This window comes from Odocoileus virginianus, chromosome 2, assembly GCF_023699985.2.
Source record: "Odocoileus virginianus isolate 20LAN1187 ecotype Illinois chromosome 2, Ovbor_1.2, whole genome shotgun sequence".
NCBI classification, from domain to species: Eukaryota; Metazoa; Chordata; class Mammalia; order Artiodactyla; family Cervidae; genus Odocoileus; species Odocoileus virginianus.
Window position 1 is genome coordinate 10,835,538 of NC_069675.1, and position 25,482 is coordinate 10,861,019.

The 25,482-nt window shown below is 35.5% G+C and overlaps 1 protein-coding gene and 1 pseudogene across 8 annotated transcripts in view; both read right to left on the bottom strand.

Moving 5' to 3' along the window:
* ALMS1 (ALMS1 centrosome and basal body associated protein) overlaps positions 1-25,482 on the bottom strand; it is a 200,220-nt gene that overhangs the window by 140,307 nt on the left and 34,431 nt on the right. For 5 of the 8 annotated variants that reach the window (XM_020883328.2, XM_020883326.2, XM_020883329.2 and 2 more), the window contains 5 exons: positions 19,132-19,327; positions 15,550-15,667; positions 12,109-14,233; positions 11,856-12,005; positions 4,499-4,658 (listed from right to left, as the gene is read on the bottom strand). In XM_020883328.2, the coding sequence (XP_020738987.2) occupies positions 4,499-4,658; positions 11,856-12,005; positions 12,109-14,233; positions 15,550-15,667; positions 19,132-19,327 (2,749 nt within the window). The remainder of the gene's footprint in view (positions 1-4,498; positions 4,659-11,855; positions 12,006-12,108; positions 14,234-15,549; positions 15,668-19,131; positions 19,328-25,482) is intronic. The other 3 variants (XM_020883334.2, XM_020883333.2, XM_020883330.2) reach the window with 3 other exon arrangements.
* On the bottom strand, positions 4,665-11,835 carry LOC139038062 (NFU1 iron-sulfur cluster scaffold homolog, mitochondrial pseudogene; annotated as a pseudogene).

A 25,482-nucleotide genomic window follows, 5' to 3' on the forward strand; every position in this document is an offset into this window, starting at 1 on the left:
CACATACAATGGAACATTAATAAGAGTAACAGCTGATTTCTCATCAGAAACAATAAATAAAGGAAGAATACAGTGGAAAGACATATTTAAAGTGCTGAAAGAACTAAGAATTCAAAACCCAGCAAAACTCTTCTAAAAATATAAACATATTTCCAGATATATAAAAACTGAGAGAAATTGTTGGTAGCAGGCCCATCTTACAAGAAATACAAAAGGAAGTTCTTTAGGTTGAAAGCAAGTGACACCAAACAGTAATATGAACATACATAACAAAACAAATAGTGCTAGTAAAGATAATTATATTATGTAATTACAAAAAAACAGGATACTTGCATATTTTCCTTTCTTCCAACAAATTTTAAAAGAAAGTTTACATAAAGCAACATATCTAATTGTATTATTGGAGCTATAACACACAGAAACGTGACATATTTGACAATAACAAAAGGAGGTAAATGAGAACAAAGTTAGAGTACACTAAGGAAATGACGCTGGATGATAACAAGTCCACGTGAACAAACACAGAATAAAACATGGTAAATTCAAATACAAATGCAATAAGCCCTAATAAATGTTTGCTCTACTTCTCTATAGTTTCTTTAAAAGCCATAAAATTATATAAACAATTATGAAAATGTAATAATGTACTCCTTGGTTTGTAACATATAGGTCTATTATATATCAAAATAGCAGCAAATACAGAGTGAACACATCTACATAGCAGAAACACCTCTTTATCACACTAGAATGCAGTTAGTATAAATTTGGGGCATAGTCTGGTAAGTTAAAATAAATTTTGTTAAGTCCTAGAACAACCACTAATAATATAACTTTAACAATTAGCTAGAAAACTATTAAAGAAATTAAAATACTAGAAAATATTCACAATGCAATGAAAGCCAGTAAGAGAAAAAAGAAAAAAAAAGACATGAGACAGATGGAAAACAAAAAGGAAATCAGCAAATATAAACCCAACCTTATCAATAATTACATTAAATGTGAAGGGATTAAACAATCACATTAAAAGGCAAAGACTATCATTCCGGAATTAAGAAATAAAGATATAGATTTAAGTTACTTATAAGATATAAACCTGAGCTTCAAAAACATAACTAGGCTAAAAGGGATGAGTAAAGATATGACATTCAAACAGCAACCATAAGAAGTGGGATGTCAACATTGATATAAGACAAAATAGACTTTAAAACAAAACAAAATGTTTCTAGAATTAAAGAGGGACAACATACAACAAAAAGCCCAATTCATCAGGACTATATAACAATTAGAAACATAAATTCACTAAGTATCAAAATATAATATCAAAATATATGAAGCAGTTCTGACAGAAAAGGGAGAAATAAATAATAATAGTTGGAGATTTCAATACCCTACTTTCAAAAATGGAGAAAATTAGCAGAAGATCAACAAGATGCAGACTTGAACACTATCAACCCACTGGAACTAAGACACATGCATAGAACACACCACCTAACAACAACAGAATGCACATTCTTCTCAAGGGCAAACCATACATTCTAAAGGATAAACCATATGGTAGGACGTAAAACATGCCTCAATAAAGTTTAAAAGAACTCCTACAATTATATTAGGAAACAGTTTAGATGAATTAAAACAAAAACACAACAAACCAAAAGTTAAGGCATGCAGTTAGTCTTTAGAAATCTATCAACATAAATACCTATATTAAAACAAAAAACCTCCAATCAATAACCTAACTTTTCATCATAAGAAACAATAAAAAGCACAAACTAAAACTGAAGCAAATTAAAGAAAGGAAACAAAAGGAAACTAAAATGCAAGTAGAGACTTAAGAAGTAGAAAAAATAGAGATTAGAAAAAGAGGAGAAATAAAAATTTCTTTGAAAAGATCAACAATAGGGACAAAATTTAGCTAGACTCACAAAAAGAGAAAGAGAAAGAAAACTCAAATTATTTCTAACTCAACTTATGACACTAGTGTTACTTTTGTACCAAAACCTAACCCCAAAAAAAGGGCAAGAAATTGCACATCAGTATCTATTATGAATCACAAAATTCCCCCCCAAAAAATCACTGGTAAAATCAGTCCAACAGCACACACAAGGATACACCATAACTGAGTAGTGTTTATAACAAAGAAAGCAAGGTTGACTCAACATCTGAAAATTAATTAATAATATGTCATAATATTAGAATAAAGAACAAAAATCATACAACCATCATTTAAAAAATACAGAAAAAGCATCTGACAAAATCTAACATCCTTTACATGATAAATGCACTCTAGAAACTACAAATAAAAAAGAATTTCCTCAACCTGATAAAGGGCATCTACAAAAACCCCTCAGCTAACATGATAAAAGACGTTCCCACAAAGACCTGCACAAGACAAGGAAGACTGCCCTTGCCACTTATAGGCAACACAGTACTCAAGGTTCTTGTCAAGGAAACTGGGGAAATATACAAAAAAGAATACATTCTAGAAAGGAAGAAGACATCTCTATTTGCAGATGACATTAGCTCGTATACAAAAATAAGAAAACCACACAAAAAATTATTAGGAATAACAAAGAGGTAGGTCAGTAAGGTTGCCAGCTACAAGATGAACATACAAAATTGAACTTTATTTCTATACACTAGCAGTGACTATTCCAAAAATTAAATTAAGAAAACATTTCCATGTATAGTAACATCAAAAAAATTTCAATACTTGAATTTAACAAGCACATACAAGAGTTGTATGCGAAAACTACAAAATACTGTTGAAAGAAATGAAGACCTAAATAAACAAAAAGAAATTCCATGTTCACAGATCAAAATATGCAGTTATTAATATGGCAATATTCTCAAAAAAATCTACAAATTCAAAGAAATCTGACACCTGCTACACCATGAATAAAACTTAAAAAACATTCTTCTAAGTGAAATGAATCAGTCACAGAAAGACAAACACTTATATGAGGTACCTAGAGTAGTCAAATTCACAGCAGAGGTGAAAAGTAGAACCATGGTGGATGCAGAAGTAGGAGGGAATGGGGAGTTACCATTTAATATTTAGATACAGAGTTCCAGTTTTATAAGATGAAGGAGCTTTGTGAATGCATGACATTGTTTACATGACAATGTCAATGTACTTAATTAACGCCAATGAACTATATATGTAAAAATAGCTAAGATGAAACATTATCAGTATTTTACCACTATTTAAAACTAACTTTAAAAAAGAAGAAAAACAGATAAAATAAGACTTTATCAAAATTAAAAATTTTGTGAAGTCAATACCATCAAGTAAGTGAACAGATAACCCAACAAGAGTGGGAGAATTTTTACAAATAACATATCTAATAAGGGACCTGTATCTACAAGACATAAAGAACTCTTAAAATGCAGTAACAAAAAGTTAATAACCCAATTAAAATGTGAGTGAGGATTTTAACAGACATTTCTCCAAAGAAGATATATAATTGTCCAATGAACACAACAAAAGATGCTCAATACCATTAGCCATTAGGGAAACATAAACCAAAACCACAGATACTACTTCATACCTACCAGGAGGGCTATAACAAAATAGGCAGAAATGCAAGTGTCGCTGAGGATGTAAAGAAGTCACAACCCTCATAATGCTGTTGGGAAGGTGATATGGTGCTCATTCTCTGGAAAACTGTTTAGCAGATATTCAAAATTTTAAACATGGTTACCATGAACCAGAAATTCCCACTCATAGATACACACCAAACAGAAATAAAAATACACAAAGCCCTGTAGATGAATGTTCATATAGCATCAGCATTATTCTTAACGATCGTAAAGTGGAAACAACCCAAATGTCCATTAACTGATGAACAGGCAAACAAAATGTGATATATCTACACTATGAACTATTATTTGGCAATAAAAATGGTTCTGATATATGCTGTAACATAGATAAATCTTGAAAATGTACCCAGTAAAAAGAAACTGGCCACAAAAGATCTCATATTGTATGATTTCACTTACATGAAAATGTCCAGGATAGTCATCAACCTCACCTCTTAGAACTACCTGCCAATCCATTTTTTTAACCTTGGTCAGTTCCCCTACTCACTTTAACATAAATTCTAAGCCTTCACCAAGCCATTGTCCTCAAATCCCCTCACCCACCTCCACAACTCTCCACCTCCCTCTTCAGACAATCTTGCTTTCTACCTCAAAATTAATTTCTCAGTCTCCTCTCTATAAACTTGCATCTGCTCCTGTGTTCATTCAACTCCCTTTTTCCTTCAAGTCACAAAAAGGAATATAGAAACAAACTCACTTTAATATCAGATTCCTCCGTGTAATTCAGTTCTAAACACTGTCATGAAGAACTCAATGAAAAATTAAATGGTTCATCTAAAAAAATATCTGAGGATTTATAAATATACCTAATCCAAAGTTAACATCATTGCAGTTCAAAAGTTAAAAATTAGGCATAGCAAGCTAGTTATAAAGACACAATATATCCTTCTCTACGTACCTGTTAAAGGTTTGAGAGTCCTTGACACAGTGTCAGGAGATACCCTTAACATTCTGAGATTTGAAGAGTGATACTCCAAATCTCTAGCTGGCTCATGAGAAACAAACGGAGGCAACAGAGATGAAAAAGATTCATTAATGTCCGTATTAGAAGGACATACCTATGAAAAAAGAGGAAGATTAATTTCAGACTTCATCTACTAAAAAATAAACCTCATTTTTATGAAAATGAATGCTAAACAGTTATACCAGTTCCTTAAGATCATACTCTTAATTCTCTTGAATTCATATATATTGTCATATCTTATTTGGTTAATTCCAAGAAGGCTCTACAAATTATTGAGGGTTTTCAAGTCAACCTGTACTGAATATTACAGATAAGAGACGTAATAGTGTTCTATCACTCAGAAGTTTGATCCTAACAATAATTGTATGAACACTGCAGGATTTGAATATTGTAATATTCTTGACAAGCTCAAGGATTTTTTTTCCCCTTAAGTAGGAAAGATATGCTAGGGTAAGGAAAGAAGTGAGAACAGAAATATTTTCAAGAAATCCACAAATGTTTAGAAGAAAAATAAAAGCACCAAAGAACTGGATCTGTGATCAGTTACCAAAAAACATAAGTCCTCAAATTTCTTGAAACAAAGAAAGTAGGAAATATAAATTGATGAAATAAAAGTTAAATGCTGAAAAAGAAGTTCCTGAAGTTTCATGGCATTCCAGCAAGTCCTTGCTAAAAAAGAAATTAGAAACTATTATTAGTGATGTTGGTACATAAATATATACAACTCTTCACAAAATATACTGCCATATATTAATATATGAGTATACATATACTCTCATATAAAAACAACATACCACTTTTAGGTTTATTTTCCTAAAATATTATTTCAGTGCTGTCCTCCCAGGATGGAGTCTGAAATTTTTCTATCCTCTTTATGAAAGTTTTTTTCATTGTGTAGTAACAAACATTCTTATGAAGTTTGCAAACATGAAAATAAATAATTCTACTTTTACTGCCTATATCGTTTCTCTAGACCCATGGTTCTCAACTGGGGAAGATTTTATACTCCCTCACCTCCCCCACTAAGGAACATGTGGCAATGCCTGGAGACATTTTTCTCTGTCCGAACTTTAGTGGAGGTAATGCTACTGACATTCAGCACATAAGAGGCCAGGGATGTTACTAAACATACTAAAATGCACAGAACAGCCCCACACAACAAAGAATTAGCCAACCCCAAACCAATAACGTGGAGAAATCCTGCTCTAAACATAACACAAAGTTCTTAGTTTACAACTCTCCTACTGCTGAAGGAGACACACAGCTCACTAATGTACAGTTGACCCTTGAACAGCATAGGTTTAAACTGTACTGGTCCACTTATACATGGATTTTTTTTTTCTTTCTTTTTTTTTATCATTCTCTGAAGAAGGGACATATTTTATTAATCCTAAATTGCTTAGCAGATTAATAATAAAAGCTTAGTACATATGATGGGCCCACAGAAAACTCAAATGAGTTTAAGGTGAGTTTGCTTCTTTTTCATCTGATTCATCATCCATAACCTGCTCTACGCCTTCTACTTCTGGAATATAAAACTGCAGCATGTTCTGAATTCCATTTTTCAGAGTAATGATTGAACTGGGGCAGCTGGTACAAGAACCTTGGAGTTTCAGCTGTACGATGCCATCTTCAAAGCCTTTATAGATTACATCTCCATCTTCCTGCACAGTTGGCCGTATTCTAGTATCTAACAATCCCTTAATCATTGCCACAACTTCATCATCATCTTCAGGTCCTGCTTCTCCTGAAGGTGTTTCCTCAGTAACTAAAGGTAAGCCAGATGCAAAGAAATCCATAATAGTAGCATAGATATCTGGTTTCAGTAAATTCCAGTCTAATTCTTCATTCTCCTTTGTGACAGTGATGAAATCTGGTCCAAAAAAGACATTTTTTACTCCCTCAATCCTAAATAACTGCCTAGCCAGAGGGGAGGGAAATGCCGTAGCTGGTGTGGGAAAATCCATGGTTCTTGTCTCAAGAACTGGTTTTCCTGGAATAAACTTTAAACTGTTGGGATTTGGGGTATCTTGTGTTTGAATAAACGTATCTCACTGTGTTACATAAGGTTGCAGGGAGTGGGAAAAGCGGTCTTTGGACAAACTGATGCAGAAGCTGTTTCTTAATTGTATATGGATCCGTCACATGACAGAATTGCCTCCGCAGCCCCGAGGCAGCAGCTCCCCAGCCCAAGCGGGCCGCCGCCACCATCTTCGGATTTTTTTTTTCAACAGTAAATACTACAGTACTACACATGATCCAAGATTGGATGAATCTGTGGCTGTGGAAGAATCCTGGATTTGGTGGAATTGGGGATACAGGAGGCCAACTATGGATTTTCAGTGCCCCTAATTCACACCTTGTTCAAGGTCAACTGTATATATCACATATGTGATAGATGAATACAAGTGTGTGCACACTGTGTTTAATAGCAGTTTCCCCCTAAAGCTTCTAAACACAGGGAAAACGATTTCTATCCCAATTTTGACTTCAAATTTCAAAGCTTCAAAATATATGGATATTAGAGTAGGTAATAAAAAAGAAAATGTAGAATGAAAAAGATGGGACATATTTAAGAGATCAACAGATATTTATCACTAAAAATAGGGGAGTTAGGAGGGAAAAAAATCAAGATTGGTTTATTTCCTAGTTTATAATCAACAATGAAGATAGAATCAATGACAATAAAGAAACCAAGAAATGTTAACACCTCTAGAAGAACAGAAAATCTGTAAGTCACTCTGACTTTAGAAAAAAGATAAGTTATTCTGATTTGGGCAAGGTAAATTTGAGATGATGGGAATATTCACAACAAAATGTCATACAGTATAGTATATGGGTCTATGTAGGCAAAATATTAGGGTCTAAAAATGGATGTGATAACCATTCACACAGAGAAAAGCATTTAAATCTTAATTTAAGATTAAGATAAATGTTAGTCATTCAGTTTTGTCAGACTCTTTGTGACCCCATGAACTGTGGCACACTAGGCTCCTCGGTCCATGGGATTCTCCAGGTAAGACTAATGGAGTGGGTTGCCATTTCCTTCTCCAGGGGATTTTCCCCACCCAGCAATCGAACCCAGTTTCCTGCACTGTAGGCAGATTCTTTACCTTCTGAGCTAACAGGGAAGTCCATGGGATGGATAGGGAACCAACAAGACAAAAAGGAAAGAGATCTAAGGAGTCAACCTTAAGTAATAGTTAAGAGTTAATATGGCTGAAATAAGGAATACTAAAACAGTATTTTATTATAGAGGCTAAAAGAATGCAATATGCTTCTAGGAACAAGGCAAGAGAAAGAACAAAACAACAAATTAGAATAGGCAACTCCTGGTAATAGCCTGATCTGATTTCACTAAATTAAAGGGAACTACCAGCCAGACACTATATACATAATATATACCTTACCCCATTCAATATAACAATATTTGAGGTTGATTATTACTGCTTATTTCTTTATGTAGACAAGGAAGGAGAATGATCCTCCAAAATCATTTGACCAAGGTACAAGGCTAACAAAGTAACTGAACATGGATGTAGTGAACAAGTCACTACAATCTCACTACAATTCTCCACACTCTCTTCATAGCCCCAACCTACATCATACATAAGTGGATACCCAAATAGTCATTCAGAGAATGATGGATAGGTATCAAAGTGAGACAAACAAGTATGAACGACTCTTCTGAGACATAGATGAGAATAAGGAAGAAACTAAAAAGTAGGCAAACCTACTGAGAGCAAGTCGAGCCACGTAGAAAGATGATTACCATTACTCATTGCTTCTCTAATATTTAGCATTATATAAGTCCCAGACCATAGTAGAGACCTAAGAATGAAAGTCAACATAGAAAAGAGCACCCTCCCTGGACTAAAAAATATATACTTCAAGTTACAGTTAAGGGCAAATAAAATTTGGTATTGTGTCAGAGTTAATCTCAGCACATCACTATTAACTAAATAAATATATATCGTATGTCTTCAAATAGACTTTATCTATGTGAAAAGTTGACATAAATTACAAAAGTAGTTCTAATAAAAAAAATTCAAGTTTTATATATAAAACTCAAGTTTAAATATAATTAACAGTGCTATTTTAAAAGAGTAAATCCTAAGATTTCTAATAATAGGAAAAAAATTTTTTCTATTTCTTTAATTTTTTATCTTTATGAAATGATGGGTGTTCACTAAACTACCGTGGTAATCATTTCATGACGTATATAAGTCAAGTCATTACACTGTATCCCTTAAACTTATTATACCTCAATAAAACTGAAAGAAAAAGAACAAAAAGAAACTCTAAGTTTAAAATTGATATTTTGCTTCTCATTCTTATTAAAACTAACTTTGACCTTCATTCTTGCCAAAATAATGCAAAATCTTGGCTTTGGTGTCACTGAAGAACAGTTAAACAGGGAGGCAGTTTATGGTATATTCATTAAGTATACATACAGGTTAGTTTCAAATACTAGTTCCCCTACTTGCTAAATGATTTATCAGCAAGTTCCTTAACCCTCTAAATATCAATCGTAAAATGGGGATGATAATCAGTTCAGTTTTCATTCACTCAGTCATGTCGGACTCTTTGCAACCCCATAAACTGCCAGGCCTCCCTGTTCATCACCAACTACTGAAATCCACCCAAACCCATGTCCATCGAGTCGGTGATGCCATCCAACCACCTCATCCTCTGTCATCCTCTTTTCCTCCTGCCCTCAATCTTTTCCAGCATCAGGGTCTTTTCAAATGAGTCAGCTCGTCGTATCAGGTGGCGAAAGTATTGAAGTTTCAGCTTCAGCATCAGTCCTTCCAATGAACACCCAGGACTTATCTCCTTTAGGATGGACAGGCTGGATCTTCTTGCAGTCCAAGGGACTCTCAAGAGTCTTCTCCAACACCACAGTTCAAAAGCATCAATTCCTCGGAGCTCAGCTTTCTTTATAGTCCAACTCTCACATCCATACATGACCACTGGAAAAACCATAGCCTTAACTAGATGGACCTTTGTTGACAAAGTAATGTCTCTGCTTTTTGATATGCTGTCCAGGTTAGTCATAACTTTCCTTCCAAGGAGTAAGCGTCTTTTAATTTCATGGCTGCAGTCACAATCTGCAGTGATTTTGGAGCCCAGAAAAATAAAGTCAGCCACTGTTTCCCCATCTACTTGCCATGAAGTGATGGTACCAGATGCCATGATCTTAGTTTTCTGAATGTTGAGTTTTAAGCCAACTTTTCACTCTCATCAAGAGACTTTCATCAAGAGGCTCTTTAGTTCTTCTTCGCTTTCTGCCATAAGGGTGGTGTCATCTGCATATCTGAGGTTATTGCTATTTCTCCCAGCAATCTCGATTCCAGCTTGTGCTTCTTCCAGCCCAGTGTTACTCATGATGTACTCTGCATATAAGTTAAATAAGCAGGGTGACAATTTACAGCCTTGATGTACTCCTTTTCCTATTTGGACCCAGTCTGTTGTTCCATGTCCAGTTCTAACTGTTGCTTCTTGACCTGCATACAGATTTCTCAGGAGGCAGGTAAGGTGGTCTGGTATTTCCATCTCTTGAAGAATTTTCTATAGTTTGTTGTGATCCACACAGTCAAAGGCTTTGGCATAGTCAATAAAGCAGAAATAGATGTTTTTCTGGAACTCTCTTGCTTTTTTGATGATCCAGTGGATGTTAGCAAATTGATCTCTGGTTCCTCTGCCTTTTCTAAAACCAGCTTGAACATCTGGAAGTTCACAGTTCACGTATTGTTGCAGCCTGGCTTGAAGAATTTTGAGCATTTCTTTACTAGCGTGTGAGGTAAGTGTAACTGCAGTAGTTTGAGCATTCTTTGGCATTGCCTTTCTTTGGGATTGGAATGAAAACTGACCTTTTCCAGTCCTGTGGCTTCTGCTGAGTTTTCCAAATTTGCTGACATATTGAGTGCAGCACTTTCACAGCATCATCTTTTAAGATCTGAAATAGCTCAACTGGAATTCCATCACCCCCACTAGCTTTGTTCGTAGTGATGCTTCCTATGGCCCACTTGACTTCACATTCCAGGACGTCTGGCTCTAGGTGAGTGTGAGTGATCACACTATCGTGATTATCTGGGTCATAAAGATCTTTTTGTACAGTTCTTCTGTATATTCTTGCCACCTCTTCTTAGTATCTTCTGCTTCTATTAGGTCCATACCATTTCTGTCCTTTATTGAGCCCATCTTTGGTATTGGCCCATCTTTGGTATCAAGGGAAATGTTCCCTTGGTATCTCTATAATCCTACCTGATAGGACTGACCAAAGGATTAAATGAATTGAGGTATCAGATATAAAGTAAACCTCTTAGCACAGTTATTTGAGCACAAAATGTTAGCTATCATTTTCATCCCCATTGTTATTAAATTGAAAATTAGAAGTAAACAATGTCTAGAATGTTGAAGAAAATAAAACTACCTATAAATAAATTCTACTATCTGTAAATAAATTCAATAAACTGAAATAAAAGGAAAAGCTCATCACAATATTATTGTTCATTTTTTTCTTTTTAAGTACCCAAACCTACAGGTCAAAATATAATTGCAACTCTAACTAGCAGCTTTCCAATGACATATTACATGGGAAAACAGGAAAACAAAAATAACATTAAGTGCACCATATGTATGACCTAACTATATTTAATGACCAATAGAATGTAAGGATACATTATCAGGTAACAGGACTCAGGGTGGGACTGACAGTATCAGACAAAACCAGATGGGCAATGGGACCAGAGAACCATTAAAGCCAAAAGATTCAAGGATCCAAGCAAATCAAGCCTTGTATAAAACAAAATTTTGACTTTAAGATATCTCTGAAATTAAAATCTTTCAGGGGCTTCTAAAGAGAAATACCCGAATATTTCAGGGCCTATTCCAAGGGCGGTTACACTGAAGGCCAGTGGGTGAAAAAAGCACAGTTGAGTATCTCCATGAATGTGTTTACTCTTAACACCACCCCAGAGGTTCTTGCTGGCACAATTTGAGAGAGTTAAGACATTTCAAGATGAAAGGCCTGGATGCTCCAAAGGCTGGCCTATTTTCCCAAAACACCATAGAACTTACTGAATCTCATGGTCTACAAAACACAAACATTTCTTTTATGCCAACCTCTAATAAATTAATGTAGCATACTCCTGGATATCAGATGAAAACTAGATTACACATCGCAATTTGGTATCAGAGGATATAAGTAGCCCTTTATTCTCATCCCCGTTTTTCAACTAAAATTTCTTTCCCCACCATATAAGAAATGTCAAACAGAAAGACTTACAGAATCTTCAAAACTGCTGTCTTCCTTAGATAGTAGCTGTACAGTAGACTGCCAGTGCAGGGAGCTGTCACAAATCTCTAGATCATCAAGCAAATTTTCTAAACCTGCTACCTCAACGCACTCACCAGTCAAGTCACCTTGGTCACATATCTGGGAAACAGTAAAAAGTAAAAATAAAAACAAACAATACTGTTTTCTAAAACAATAATGAAAAAGACCATGTCTCTCCCCAGTACTCATTTTATTGTCTCACCTCTTGTCTTTTACTGCATACAACAGCATTTTCATCTACGCTACAGCATTCAGTATCATCATCCAGAGTACAGGTGTCAGATTCAGCCTTCCCCTGCAGGCCCTCTACAAAATAGGAGTCATTTTGCATAATTGTATGTATAGTAAACCTGGACTTGGCTCCCAAAGGCCGAGGAATTTCACCTTGGCCTGTATCAGCTTTCAGCAATGTCTTTTGGCCAACTGCAATTAATGGTGCATTACTGACCATTGGTAAAGCACCTTGTGACTTTGCATCACATGCCACCAAGTTTGCTGAAAAGCTGCTTCCTACAGCTGCAGATGGACCTTCAGTGATGTAACTAGAGTTTACATTCTTACCCAAAACACAGTTTGAGGAATCTGCAACTTCTTCAAAGGTGTGCTGCTTTAAATCTTGTGAAACCAAAGAATCTGAAGTCCATACTTTCATTGGGTAAATAATGTTTGAAGATCCTAACTTCTCTGCAAGGTCAAGAGCAGAAACAGACTTTATCTTCCCAATGGGAAGAAACTGTTCATTGTCTATACCATACTGAAATAAAGTTGACCATGTTTTGCCAAGACCAACAGCCTGTCTGAGAGATTTCCCACTTAAAGAAGATGATGACTTAAGCTCTGGGCTAAGAGGAAGTGGCTCAATGACTACTTCCTGTGGAGCACTGGGGACCGACTTTAAATTCTGACGCCAGTACAGGGAGCTAGCACCATCATCTTCTTTATACAATGGTTCTGAAGCTCCTGATTCAAACACCCCAGGAGTAGACTGATAGCGTGGATGATTAACTTTATCAAAGGAAAGGTTTTCATCATAATTTAACAGGGAAGGATCTGGACTTTTTGGTTCACTTTCTTGGCGGTCATTTGTTAAAGATTTGCTGATGTCAGTTTGGATTTCATTTACTGTACTCTCTTTCTTGGAAGGTTCAATAGAGGCAATAACTGCCTGAAAAGCTACATTTTCCGTAGCATCAACATTTTTCCCACCAAAAACAGAAGTTGCCTCTTGGTTTCTTTCTTCTTGAAAATACAGTTGTTCTGATGTCTCATTTGAGTTGGATTTAACAGTCTGAAGAGGACCAGCAGAAATCTCCATCGTAGAGGTATCAAGCCCCCGGGAGAGTATATGTGCTTCTGAAACTTCTACAGAATTATCAGGAACTACAACATTCTCAATATATTGTATTCCTGAAGATCTGGGATGCACCCCTGAAAACACTAAAGTATTTCTATTCTCCTTTAATTCAAAACATTGAGATAATCCTTTCCCCAGATCCTCTTCATTTCTTTTATAACTCTCCAAAGAATCCACCTTTTGTTTCACCTCATTCTCAACAGGACCCCTTAAACACACACTCTCAAAATAATGACTATCAGACATCGAGGGAACCTCGCTTCCTCCTGATCCCAACAAACAACGCCAGAAAGAATGTGGCGTTTTATTATTAAAATGAGGAGCAACTTCATGTGGAAAAGAAACATGATCCTTACTGATCAGACATATTTCTGGATGGTGTGAAGCTCCCTGCTTGCTCGGTGGCATATTTGAAAAAGAGAAATTGTCACTTTCCTTAGGAATTTTATTTCTATCAATTGTGTCAGATGAATCTGAATAAGAATCATGGTCCTTACTGGCTAAATATTTTTCTGATTGTTGTAAAGTTCCTTGGTTCCCATACTGTGCATACAAATAAGAAGCATCAAAACTGTCACTTCCTTTAGGATTTATGTATTCATCACTTATATCAGATGCAGTTGAAAAAGAAACTTGATCTTTATCAGCTAAATTGGTTGTTGGCTCCTGCATAACTTCTTGTGTCTCCCATGACATATATGAATAAACAGCACCATAATTACCAGAGTCTTTGCAGGTTTTCAGATCATCAAGTGTATTAGATGAAACAGTCTCTTCTTTAGTCCCTTGTCCAGGAGTGAATAAAGAGTGCTGAGACTTAACAGCTGTACTACCTCTAAGTGGGTGCTGAGATAGACTAAAGCAACTGTTAACTAAGTCTGAAGCTACTTCTGAGGCTGCCTGGAATAAAGCTTCACTAACTTCCGACGGTCGAGAAAACCATTCAGTGTCTTCAGACTTACCAGGAATTCCCCTGAAAATATACAGTTAAAAATAAATAAATAACACATTAAAAACATTTTATTTTAAATACTAAAATGAAAAAAATGCAAAACTGATGTTACTAAAATTGAGGTTATTTGAAAAGTACGTTGAAAAAAGTTCTAATTTCAAATTCCTTTAGAGTGTCTGATGATTGAATACAGCAAATTTTTTGTAGACAGAAGGTGAACTACCATCCTATGACCTGATATTTTCTCAGGCTTCTCTCAAAACAATACTATGCCCCAAAGATGATTCTTTAAATGAAAATTTCAAACTTTACCATTTAAAAATATGCAGTTTATTAACTATCATAATTTAATACTCATTTAACACGCATTAATTCTTTTACTAGTTATTATGTTCTTAAAAACCATTTAAGTGATCTACTCTTCAAACAAAACATAACCTAATCATTGGCTAACTACTGTGTACAGAACACTTTTCATCAAAGTAATTTTAAAGTAAAACACAGCATAAGGGCAGAGGTTTTTAACTCTGTAAACACTTATAGTTTTTCATTTATGTTGTCTTTTATTCTTGGATAATTCCAAACACGATTTGAAGAATTCGAGACTTATCTCTCATGATGACTAAAAGACATTCATTTGGAATAACTTTAGATACATCTATTAGAAAAATCATGCTACTTTATTACTTACTATCTGCACCTCCTACACAGGAAAGAGAGATAACTAGGTTCACTCAATATTGGCTGACAAAAATGAAAATGCCAAACAAGCTAGTGACCATGAAATGAATACTTTTTACAGAATGGGAGTGGACTGATGGACAGCAAATCAGCAGATATGTAAAGAAGAAAATCGAGGTCCATGGCTAATTCATTTCAATGTATGACAAAAACTACTGTAATGATGTAAAGTAATTAGCCTCCAACTAATAAAAATAAATGGAAAAAAAAAACAAAAAAAAACAAAAAAAAAAAACAAAAAAAAAATAAATACATTTAAAAATGACCAATAAACATATAAAGACATTAAAAAATGTCTTATGAGGTAGAAAAAAAAAAAAAAGAAAATCGAGGGTGCTTTCTAAACTAAAATATGCCTAATGTGCTAGAATACATTAGAAATTATTTTTAAATAAACTACACTCCCCTGCCTCATCTTTCCACATGTTATTCTGCCAAATTAACATGTACATTGTCTTAAGGCCTTGTTACCTTCAGAGTGTGTACTGAGAACATCACCCCAAAGTCTCACTAGAAGTCATTAATTTAGTAACAACTTACAACAAGAAAAGAAAGAGTAAAAAGGTTATAGGCAAGTACAAAAAAAATTATCCTACCTCAGAGGTGCAAAATCTAGTTCGCTTTGATGAAATAAGGAATCAGGCCCAAACTCTTGACGTTCTGTCAAACATGTCAGCAAAGGCAAATCAGGAGAAGCAAAATTGTCCTGTAGGACTGCAAAGTTTCAAATATAAAAATGTTGGGAATGCTGATAATTAACTGCTTAGCTTATATAATATTTTAAAGAACCTAAATGTTGCCATCTAGAAGTTTCTACAAGCATTAGTATGATAATGTAACAAGAGCAGCAAATACCATTTATTAAGATCCAAGCTTGGAGAAGAAAATGGCTACCCACTCCAGCAATCTTACCGGGAAAATACCATGGACAGAAGAACTACAGTCTGTCTACAGTCTATGGGGTCGCAAAGAATCAGACACAACTGAGCGACTAAACAACAACAAGATGTAGGCACTTAACATACAATATTTTATTTAATCCTCATCACAACCTTGAAGTATAGGTATTATTATAGTCATCTTATAGATGAGGAAACATGATCATAAAACTTAAAAAATATTAAGTAATCTGTTCACATTCAAATAGCTTATATGCCAGAGTACAACCTAGACCGAAACACTAGATTTTTTAGCAAATGCTCCTGACAATTATGATTGTTTCTTTCCATCTTACATCGAAGTGTGGTTCACAGGCTCCCAGACATCCTTAAAGTACTCCCAGAAGATGCCTGGGTCAAAGTGATAATCAAAATAATATTAACATATCATTTGCTTTATTCACTCTCATTATCTCATAAGGATACCATGGAATTTCCCAGAAGCTACATCACATATGATAGAGCAACATACTGAAGGCAGAAGCAGATATCAGAACCTGTTTGTCTTCTAATAAGTCAGTCTTCTAATATTACATATTTTTAAGGAAAATAACATTAGTCTTCTAAATATTTTTGATTTGGAAACAGTTATTTTTCTAATAAACCACATTAATTAATAACATCAACGGAGTTGCTACTTTTGAATGAATTGATAAACTCATTTTTAAAGTTTTTCAGTTTTAATAATTTCAAATATTGGAAAACATCAATAAGCCACATCAACAAAAGCTCTCAGTAATTTTAAAGTGTGTCAAGGAAATCCTATGGCCAAGGGGAAAAAAATGCTTGTGAATACCTGAATGTCCCCTTAAATAAGTTCTAACATCCCTAAATATGTACAACTAGGTATAAACTCCTTATTCCTTATAGTATTTATACAATTACAAAAACAAAAAATTAAACACTAGCAGAAACAAATCTATAAAACCAATAGTTTTCTATTTCATATTAATTTAACTAGACAAGTGATGTTTTGCTAAAACTGAAATGTTCTTTAAATATGAATGTAATACTGTGACTACAGGATACCTTCTTGATTTCACAATGCCTATAATAATACTGCATTCCTTCCCTATCATAACTGTCACACTCTTGTTTTAATCTTCAGTCTGTCTGCTTCCCACTTAGATAACCAATTCCATGTCTGCTTTATTCAGAGCTATATCCTCAGTGCTTAGCAAAATACCTGCTACAAAGTACCTCCTACACTTAGTAGGCACTCAGAATACAATTATTTATTTATTAAATGGATTAATCAAAAATGAGAAACTGAACGATAACAGTAACATTTACCACCAAGGACTAATTGGTACAATTCTTCCTTGGCTCTGGCTCAGTGTTAAACCTTCATAACAGAAATCTTTCATTCCTCTAAGAACTGTGAAGATTTTTAAACAAAGACCCCACATTTCCTCACACTTGGGCAACTGTTGATGGCCTGGATACTCTTTTTTGAAATATCTAACCGTTCTGGCCCCAGTCATCATCATGACATTTGCCACTGGTGAGATTCACTCTACAACGACTGGATTCAAGCCTAACAAAGTCACGATGATGAAATTTCCTTTGGTCATCAGATCCCAGGATCTGATCTAATTATTAAAATGTTCTATTTTACCTATGGTAACTGAGAAACTGGAGCTATAAAACTCAAACCATGTAGCAGAATCTCCAACCCAATGCTGAAACTATTCTATTAGAGAACTTCACTTATTTGCTGTGACATAATGCTCACTTTTTTTGGTTATATAGCTATATAACATTATTAGCTATTATTAAATATATTCCATTATTAAATGGCTCTACTAGTTGAAAACAGCCTCCCTATAAGTTTTGTACTCTCATTTTCAACTCTAGACTAGGAATTGGCAAACATTTCCTATAAAAGGTCAGCGAGTAAATATTTCAGGCTTTGTTGATCACACATGGTGTCTCTGTCCCATGTAATTCTTTTGTTCACTTGTTTTTTACAATCCTATAAAGATGGTAAAACCTTTTTTTAGCCCACAGACAGTACAAAATCAGGCTTCAGCCTGTGACTAGTAGCTTGCAGACCCCTGCTCTAGACCATTATCCAACTCATCCTATGGTACTATCATTTTCCTTTTATTGTACTGTCTTTCCAAAAGACAACATAGCTTTCCTGTATATATTCCTAGCATATAACACACAATAGGCACTTAGATATTTGCTAAATAAATGAATAAATGAAAAATAAGTTGCTTCATCTTTAGCATGACAGTCCTTCAAATATCCGATCATAGCAAAGTCTTTTCTTTCATATGCTATCAATGTTACCTCCTCTTACAAGGGAACTCTAACTCTAGTCAACATCTTTCTTTAAATAAAAAACTAAAATTGACTTTGATGATCTACATCATTGAATATATTGGCACTGACACTTTTTACTTGGATAGCATTTGTATTTGAAAAGAAGTTGTTGGATTAACTGCTAATTCATGCTCCTCTACAAAATTCTGTTAAGACACCTCCATGGTGAATCCCACACCCTTGACAAAGGTTAACTGTAAAATCTGTGGTGGTTGCATTTTCTTCAATTTTTGAAAATAAAAATCTGAAGAAAACAGAAAGAAAAACAAAACATTTGAATTACGATTTAGGCATAAAAAAATTGAAATTACCATATTGCCTAAGCATTCCCATATATGTGTAACAATCAAAAGTAATGATTTGAAAAGGACTTAAAGTTTATCTTTTGTAAAGAGCTAATAAATTAGTTCCATATTAAACAGAGGAAAGCAGGAAGATCTGCCTCAGACAAGTCATTTAACCTCTTTATCTCAATGTTTGGATCTAAAAACTTCGGATAATAATATATGCCTTAACTAGTTTTAAGAATCTAATTAGGTAAGCATGAATATTTGTTTTTTGTTTGGCTTTTATACACCATGGAGCCTCCATTGCTGAGAAAAGTAGTCAAAGGATAACATATGGCTACCCCCAAGAAAAACTCCACAAAGTCAGGACTGAGGGGGCATATCCATTAGAGAAAGTTTTTTATGCCTTCTGAGAGCAATAGGGAATGATAAAACGAGGAGCAATTGCATATTTAACAAAACGAGACCAGCTGACCAGTGTGAAAAACCAGAAATAAGCTAATACATTTGAGTACAGTTCTACAGAGCTCAACTCAAGGATTTAGATGCAAGATTTGCAGTCCCCCATATGTATGTTGTAAATGTGAGGTATTACTACTAGCTAAAAATAGAGAGGTATTACCTAGCAATGGAGAACATAAGAGGTCTCTGTTGGGATCCTTTCCTTTATTTTCTGATTGGGTCAATATACCTTCCTCCAAAGAGGCAAAGTCAGTTACTTCAGTCCCTTTCTCTCTCACATTAAACCCAGTCTGGGCTGTATTCAAGGTGTAGGATGAGTCCATTTCTTGAGGAAGACAATGCCAAGATTCTGTTCTCTAAAACAAGAATTTTAAAGGAAAATATGCTAAATCATTAACTGAGTTACCATACATATTAACATTTAGATTAAAATGTCCATTAACATTAGCATATAGCTTCCTATTTCACATTTTCACCAAAATTTTTAAAAAATCAAAGCTGTTCTCTATTTTTCACAATATTAATAAGATTTTTTACCTTTTCCCATTATTACACATCTTTTAACATGTTGAACCACTGGCATTTCTGCTACTCTTTAATATTACTTCTCATCATTAAAACAATAAATTTGGTTCTTCATGACGAATCCTTCAATATGATAATAAAACTGAAAAAAAATTTCCAAATCTAAAGCTACAATATTCTCTACATGTGACCACTTTACTAACTCTTATTTGCAATACTAGTTTCTAGTGGACTTCTTGGTGCAAAACATCATGTGGTTTCACGAGTCGTGAGTGGTACATTTGTCTCTTTCAAATGTTAACTCTTATATTAGTGGCATAATTCAGAACAATGTCTCTCAAAATATCTATGGGAAGGATCAGTTCTTCCTACTTTCAACTCATTACAGAATAACATTTTATTAAAATACTAATAAAAATTAATAGGTAACAAGTAAATAAAAAATAAATAAATTTACAAACTAGTTAAAAAAAAAAAAAAAAAAACAACAACTAGGAAAATGAAACTGAAAAGGTATATAAGCCCAAAATACAAAACACATGTCTAAGTGTCATTTTCTGGTACTAAAAAACATCAACTTGCTATAAAAGTTTCTAAACATTTCCTCTCAATTCTTTTTATTTCTTGACAGCTACAGGCAATTCATGGACTGGCACCAATACACAAACCACACCAAGTAGCAACGTTGAACTAAAGTTGAACTAAAGACTAATGGTAACAAGTTTTATAGGCGTTTTCTGTTTAAATCTGGTTATTTAAAAAACAAATTTAGTATTAGCTAATAATTAAGAATGTTCTTCCTGTCATGCTATTAAAGTATTCCTTTATTTTCATTTTAAAATAATTTGATTAGGAATGGGAATGAAATTTGATCAAATAGCATTAGAGCATCATTTTTCCCCAGTTACATCTGATAAAATACAGCAATAAATTTCTTCATAATGTAACAGCTTCACAGTAGTAGGCAGATGGTAGATGAGACCTTTAATTAGATTTGATAGCAGTCTTTAACATTTTCACTCATTAAGATTAATCAGTAGTTTTAAATGCTTTTGTTCTCTAACCTTGTTCTATATTTTTTATACAAGGAAATTTTATTTTCCTTATGAATATGAAAGACTTCATCAGTGAATTCATTAGATCCAGAAACCTTTTTGATAGTTGGTACTATTGTAACATGCTTGATTTCCTCTTAGTTCCAGTTCAACTCCATAAGCTTTGACAGGTTTGTATGAAGTCTATTTCATTAATGTGTTTTTTTTTTCTTGACTGGATTTGTTAGGAATGTATACATTTTTTCTATCTTCAGTGTAACAATTCTACTTTCTAACTTATTTCTGCTTTTCTCTTTACTGTGTTTCTTCTACTTGCAGTTTTTCATTAATTATACAAACAAAATTTTTTGTTAAACAATGATTTTAACCTGTTTTAAAAAATGAGACAATAACATTATATTGATGGCTATCAACAGGCTTAGATATATAATGTACTGATATTTATTTTCTTCCTCAACCAAATCAAATTTTTTTAATTTCCAAATGACCCACATATAAAAATATATATTATAATTTAGGAAGATTTCACAATTTCAACAAAACTTTAAAGGATTATTTCCATTAGTTAAAATTCTCTAAACAAACTTAAGAGTAAGCGTTAAAAAAAAAAAAAAAGGATACACAACTATCCACTACCTAATATCAGCTATAAAAAAATAAATATACAGAGAAAAATAATATTGGAGAATAATATTCTAAAATATTAACACTATCCATCTATGGCTTACCGGATAACAGACCTTTGACACTCCAAAATATACCAATCCCATCCATGTCAGATAAATTAGTAAAATTCATAACATCAAATTGCTATTGGAAACATGCTTTATACATTTTTCATACTTGAAAAATAAAAAGGAATGTGAGAATGTTTTTTTTTTCTTTTGAGGGCACTCAATTCAATAGGGGATAGTGGGCCAATGAGTAGGTTTGAAAGCAAGGGAACTGCAGTCATCTTGGGATTCTCACTACAACAAAATTTCGGGTCCCCAGCTCAACTCTTAGCCCCTCTGACCACCAGGGTTTGAGCCTTGTCCCATAGTTTATTCCTCACTACAGATGAAAGATGTATTCATTTGCTCTCCTGTCCATACTCTGACCTCCACAGATCACTCTAGCTCCTAAACTGCAATAATTGTGCAACCTTAAGAAGACAATTATCCTATCACATTTACACTTCCCTGGTAGCCCAGTTGGTAAAGATCTGCCCGCAATGCAAGAGACCCAGGATCGATCCCAAGGTCAGGATGATCCCCTGGAGAAGCAAATGGCAACCCACACCAGTATTCTTGCCTGGAAAAATTCCATGGACAGAGGAGCCTGGTGGACATGACTGAGTAACACTTATTAACTGCATTTTCCTCTTCACTACTCTTAAGTGTTCATCAGTTCAGTTCAGTCACTCAGTCATGTCCAACTCTTTGCAACCCCATGGACTGCAGCACGCCAGGCTTCTCTGTCCATCACCAACTCCCGGAGCTTACTTAAACTCATGTCCATCAAGTCGGTGATGCCATCCAGCCATCTCATCCTCTGTCATCCCCTTCTCCTCCCGCCTTCAATTTTTCCCAGCATCAGGGTCTTTTCCAGTGAGTCAGTTCTTCGCAGCAGGTGGCCAAAGTATTGGAGTTTCACCTTCAGCATCAGTCCTTCCAATGAATATTCAGGACTGATCTCCTTTAGGACAGACTGGTTGGATCTCCTTGCAGTCCAAGGGACTGACTCTCAAGAGTCTTCGCCAGCGCCACAGTTCAAAAGCATCAATTCTTTGGCATTCAGCCTTCTTTATGGTCTAACACTCACATCCCTTAATGACAAAAGGAAAGACCATAGCTTTGACTAGATGGACCTTTGTCAGCAAAGTAATGTCTCTGCTTTTTAATATGCTGTCTAGGTTTGTCATAGCTTTTCTTCCAAGGAGCAATCATCTTTTAATTTCAAGGATGCCGTCACCATCTGCAGTGATTTTGAAGCCCCCAAAATTAGTTTGCCACTGTTTCCATTGTTTCCCCAACTATTTGCCATAAAGTGATGGGACCAGATACCATGATCTTAGTTTTCTGAATGTTGAATTTTAAGCCAACTTTTCACTCTCCTCTTTCACTTTCATCAAGAGACTCTTTAGCTCTTCTTTGCTTCCTGTCATAAAGGTGATATTATCTGCATATCTGAGGTTACTGATATTTCTCCCGGCAATCTTGATTCCAGCTTGTGCTTCCTCCAGCCCAGCATTTCACATGATGTACTCTGTATATAAGTTAAATAAGCAGGGTGACAATTTACAGCCTTGATGTGTTCCTTTCCCGATTTGGAACCAGTCTGTTATTCCATGTCCAGTTCTAACTGTTGCTTCTTGACCTGCATACAGATTTCTCAGGAGGCAGGTAAGGTGGTCTGGTATTTCCATCTCTTGAAGAATTTTCTATAGTTTGTTGTGATCCACACAGTCAAAGGCTTTGGCATAGTCAATAAGCAGAAATAGATGTTTTTCTGGAACTCTCTTGCTTTTTCGATGATCCAACTGATGTTGGCAAATTGATCTCTGGTTCCTCTGCCTTTTCTAAAACCAGCTTGAACATCTGGAAGTTCACAGTTCACGTATTGCTGAAAACTCTCTTGGAGAATTTTGGGCATTACTTTGCTAGCATGTGAGGTGAATGCAATTGTGCAGTAATTTGAACAGTCTTTGGCATTGCCCTTCTTTGGGATTGGAATGAAAACTGACCTTTTCCAGTCCTGTGGCTTCTGCTGAGTTTTCCAAATTTGCTGACATATTGAGTGCAGCACTTTCACAGCATCATCTTTTAAGATTTGAAATAGCTCAACTGGAATTCCATCACCTCCACTAGCTTTGTTCGTAGTGATGCTTCCTATGGCCCACTTGACTTCACATTCCAGGATGTCTGGCTCTAGGTGAGTGTGAGTGATCACACCATCGTGATTATCTGGGTCATAAAGATCTTTTCATACAGTTCTTCTGTGTATTCTTGCCACCTATTCTTAGTATCTTCTGCTTCTGTTAGGTCCATACCATTTCTGTCCTTTATTGAGCCCATGTTTACATGAAAAGTTCCCTTGGTATCCCTACTTTTCTTGAAGAGAGCTCTAGTCTTTCCCATTCTGTTGTTTTCCTCTATTTCTTTGCACTGATCACTGAGGAAGGCTTTCTTATTTCTCCTTGCTATTCTCTGGAACTCTGCATTCAGATGCGAATATCTTTCCTTTTCTCCTTTGCCTTTCACTTTTCTTCTTTTCTCAGCTATTTGTAAGCCCCTCCTCAGACAACCATTTTGCCGTTTGCACTTCTTTTTCTTGGGGATGCTCTTGATCACTGCCTCCTGGACAATGTCATGAACCTCTGTCAGTCCATCCATAGTTCTTCAGGCACTCTATCAGATTTAATCCCTTGAATCTACTTGTCACTTCCACTGTATAATTGTAAGGGATCTGATTTAGGTCATACTTGAATGGTCTAGTATTTCCCTACTTTCTTCAATTTAAGTCTGAATTTTGCAATACTAAGCTCATGATCTGAGCCATAGTCACCACTGAACAGCGACCCCACAAGAGACTGACCCAGACTTGTCCATGAGCTCCAGGAGTCTCCAGCAGAGGCGTGGGTCTGCGGTGGCCTGCTGCAGGGTGGGGGCACTGACTGCAGCAGTGCGGGCACGCACCTTCTGAAGGAGGTTGCCATTATCTTCATTGCCTCCACCATAGTTTCACCTCAGGTCAAACAACAGGGAATTCAGCGCCCCCCATCAACAGAAAACTGGATTAAAGATTCACTGAGCAAGGCCCCACCCATCAGAACAAGACACAGTTTCCCCCTCAGTCAGTCTCTCCCATCAGGAAGCTTCAATAAGCCTCTTATCCTTATCCATCAGAGGGCAGATAGACTGAAAACCACAGTCACAGAAAACTAACCAAACTGATCACATGGACCACAGCCTTGTCTAAGACAATTAAACTACCCAAGACAGACAGGTCATGGTGGAGACTTCTGACAAAATGTGGTCCACTGGAGAAGGGACTGGCAAACCACTTCAGTATTCTTGCCTAAGAGAACCCCATGAACAGTATGAGTGTGCACAGTCATCTTTAAAAACGTTGTTTCACAAACATTTCTGACTTTCTTACCCTTCCCCCCCCCACCATCCTATCTGCCTGGCAAAAGCTGAGTTCTAGTTGAACCTCTCCTTGTCTTAATCCAAGCAATAGCACACTGCTGAAGAAAACACACACTCAGACTAGATTTCCTTTAGATTTTTTTAAAATTAATTTTTACTGGAGGATAGTTGATTTTTTTTTATTTTAAAAATCTGGCTTCCCAGGTGGCAACAGTGGTGGTAAAAAAAAAAAAAAAAAAAACCCCGCCTGTCAATGCAGGAGACACAAAAGACACAGGTTCAATCCCTGGGTTGGAAAGATCCCCTGGAGGAGGAAATGGCAACCCACTGCAGTTTCATTGCCTGGGAAATCCCAAGGACAGAGGAGCCTGGTGGGCTGCAGTCCGTGGGGTCACAAGGAGTCAGACGTGGCTGAGCACAGCGCAGGTGAACGGCTGACTTACAATGCTGTGCTGAGCATTGTCTCCACTGAGCACTGAGTCGAGTTCCCTGTGCTATACAGTAGGTTCTCATTAGTTGCTTACTTTATACTTAGCAACAGTATATACACATCAGTCCCAATTTCCCAATTCATTTCACCACTCTCCCTTCTTCCTTGGTATGCATATGTTTGTTCTCTATGTCTGTGTCTCTATTTCTGCTCTGTGAATAAGATCATCTATACCAGTTTTTCTAGATTTCATATATATGCATTAACATACAACATTTGCTTTAATTGGTAACACTAAACCTCAAAGGCACTCAGCCCTGCCTGGAAATTCTACTATAATTTCCTGCCAAGCTGACTGGCCAAAATGATTA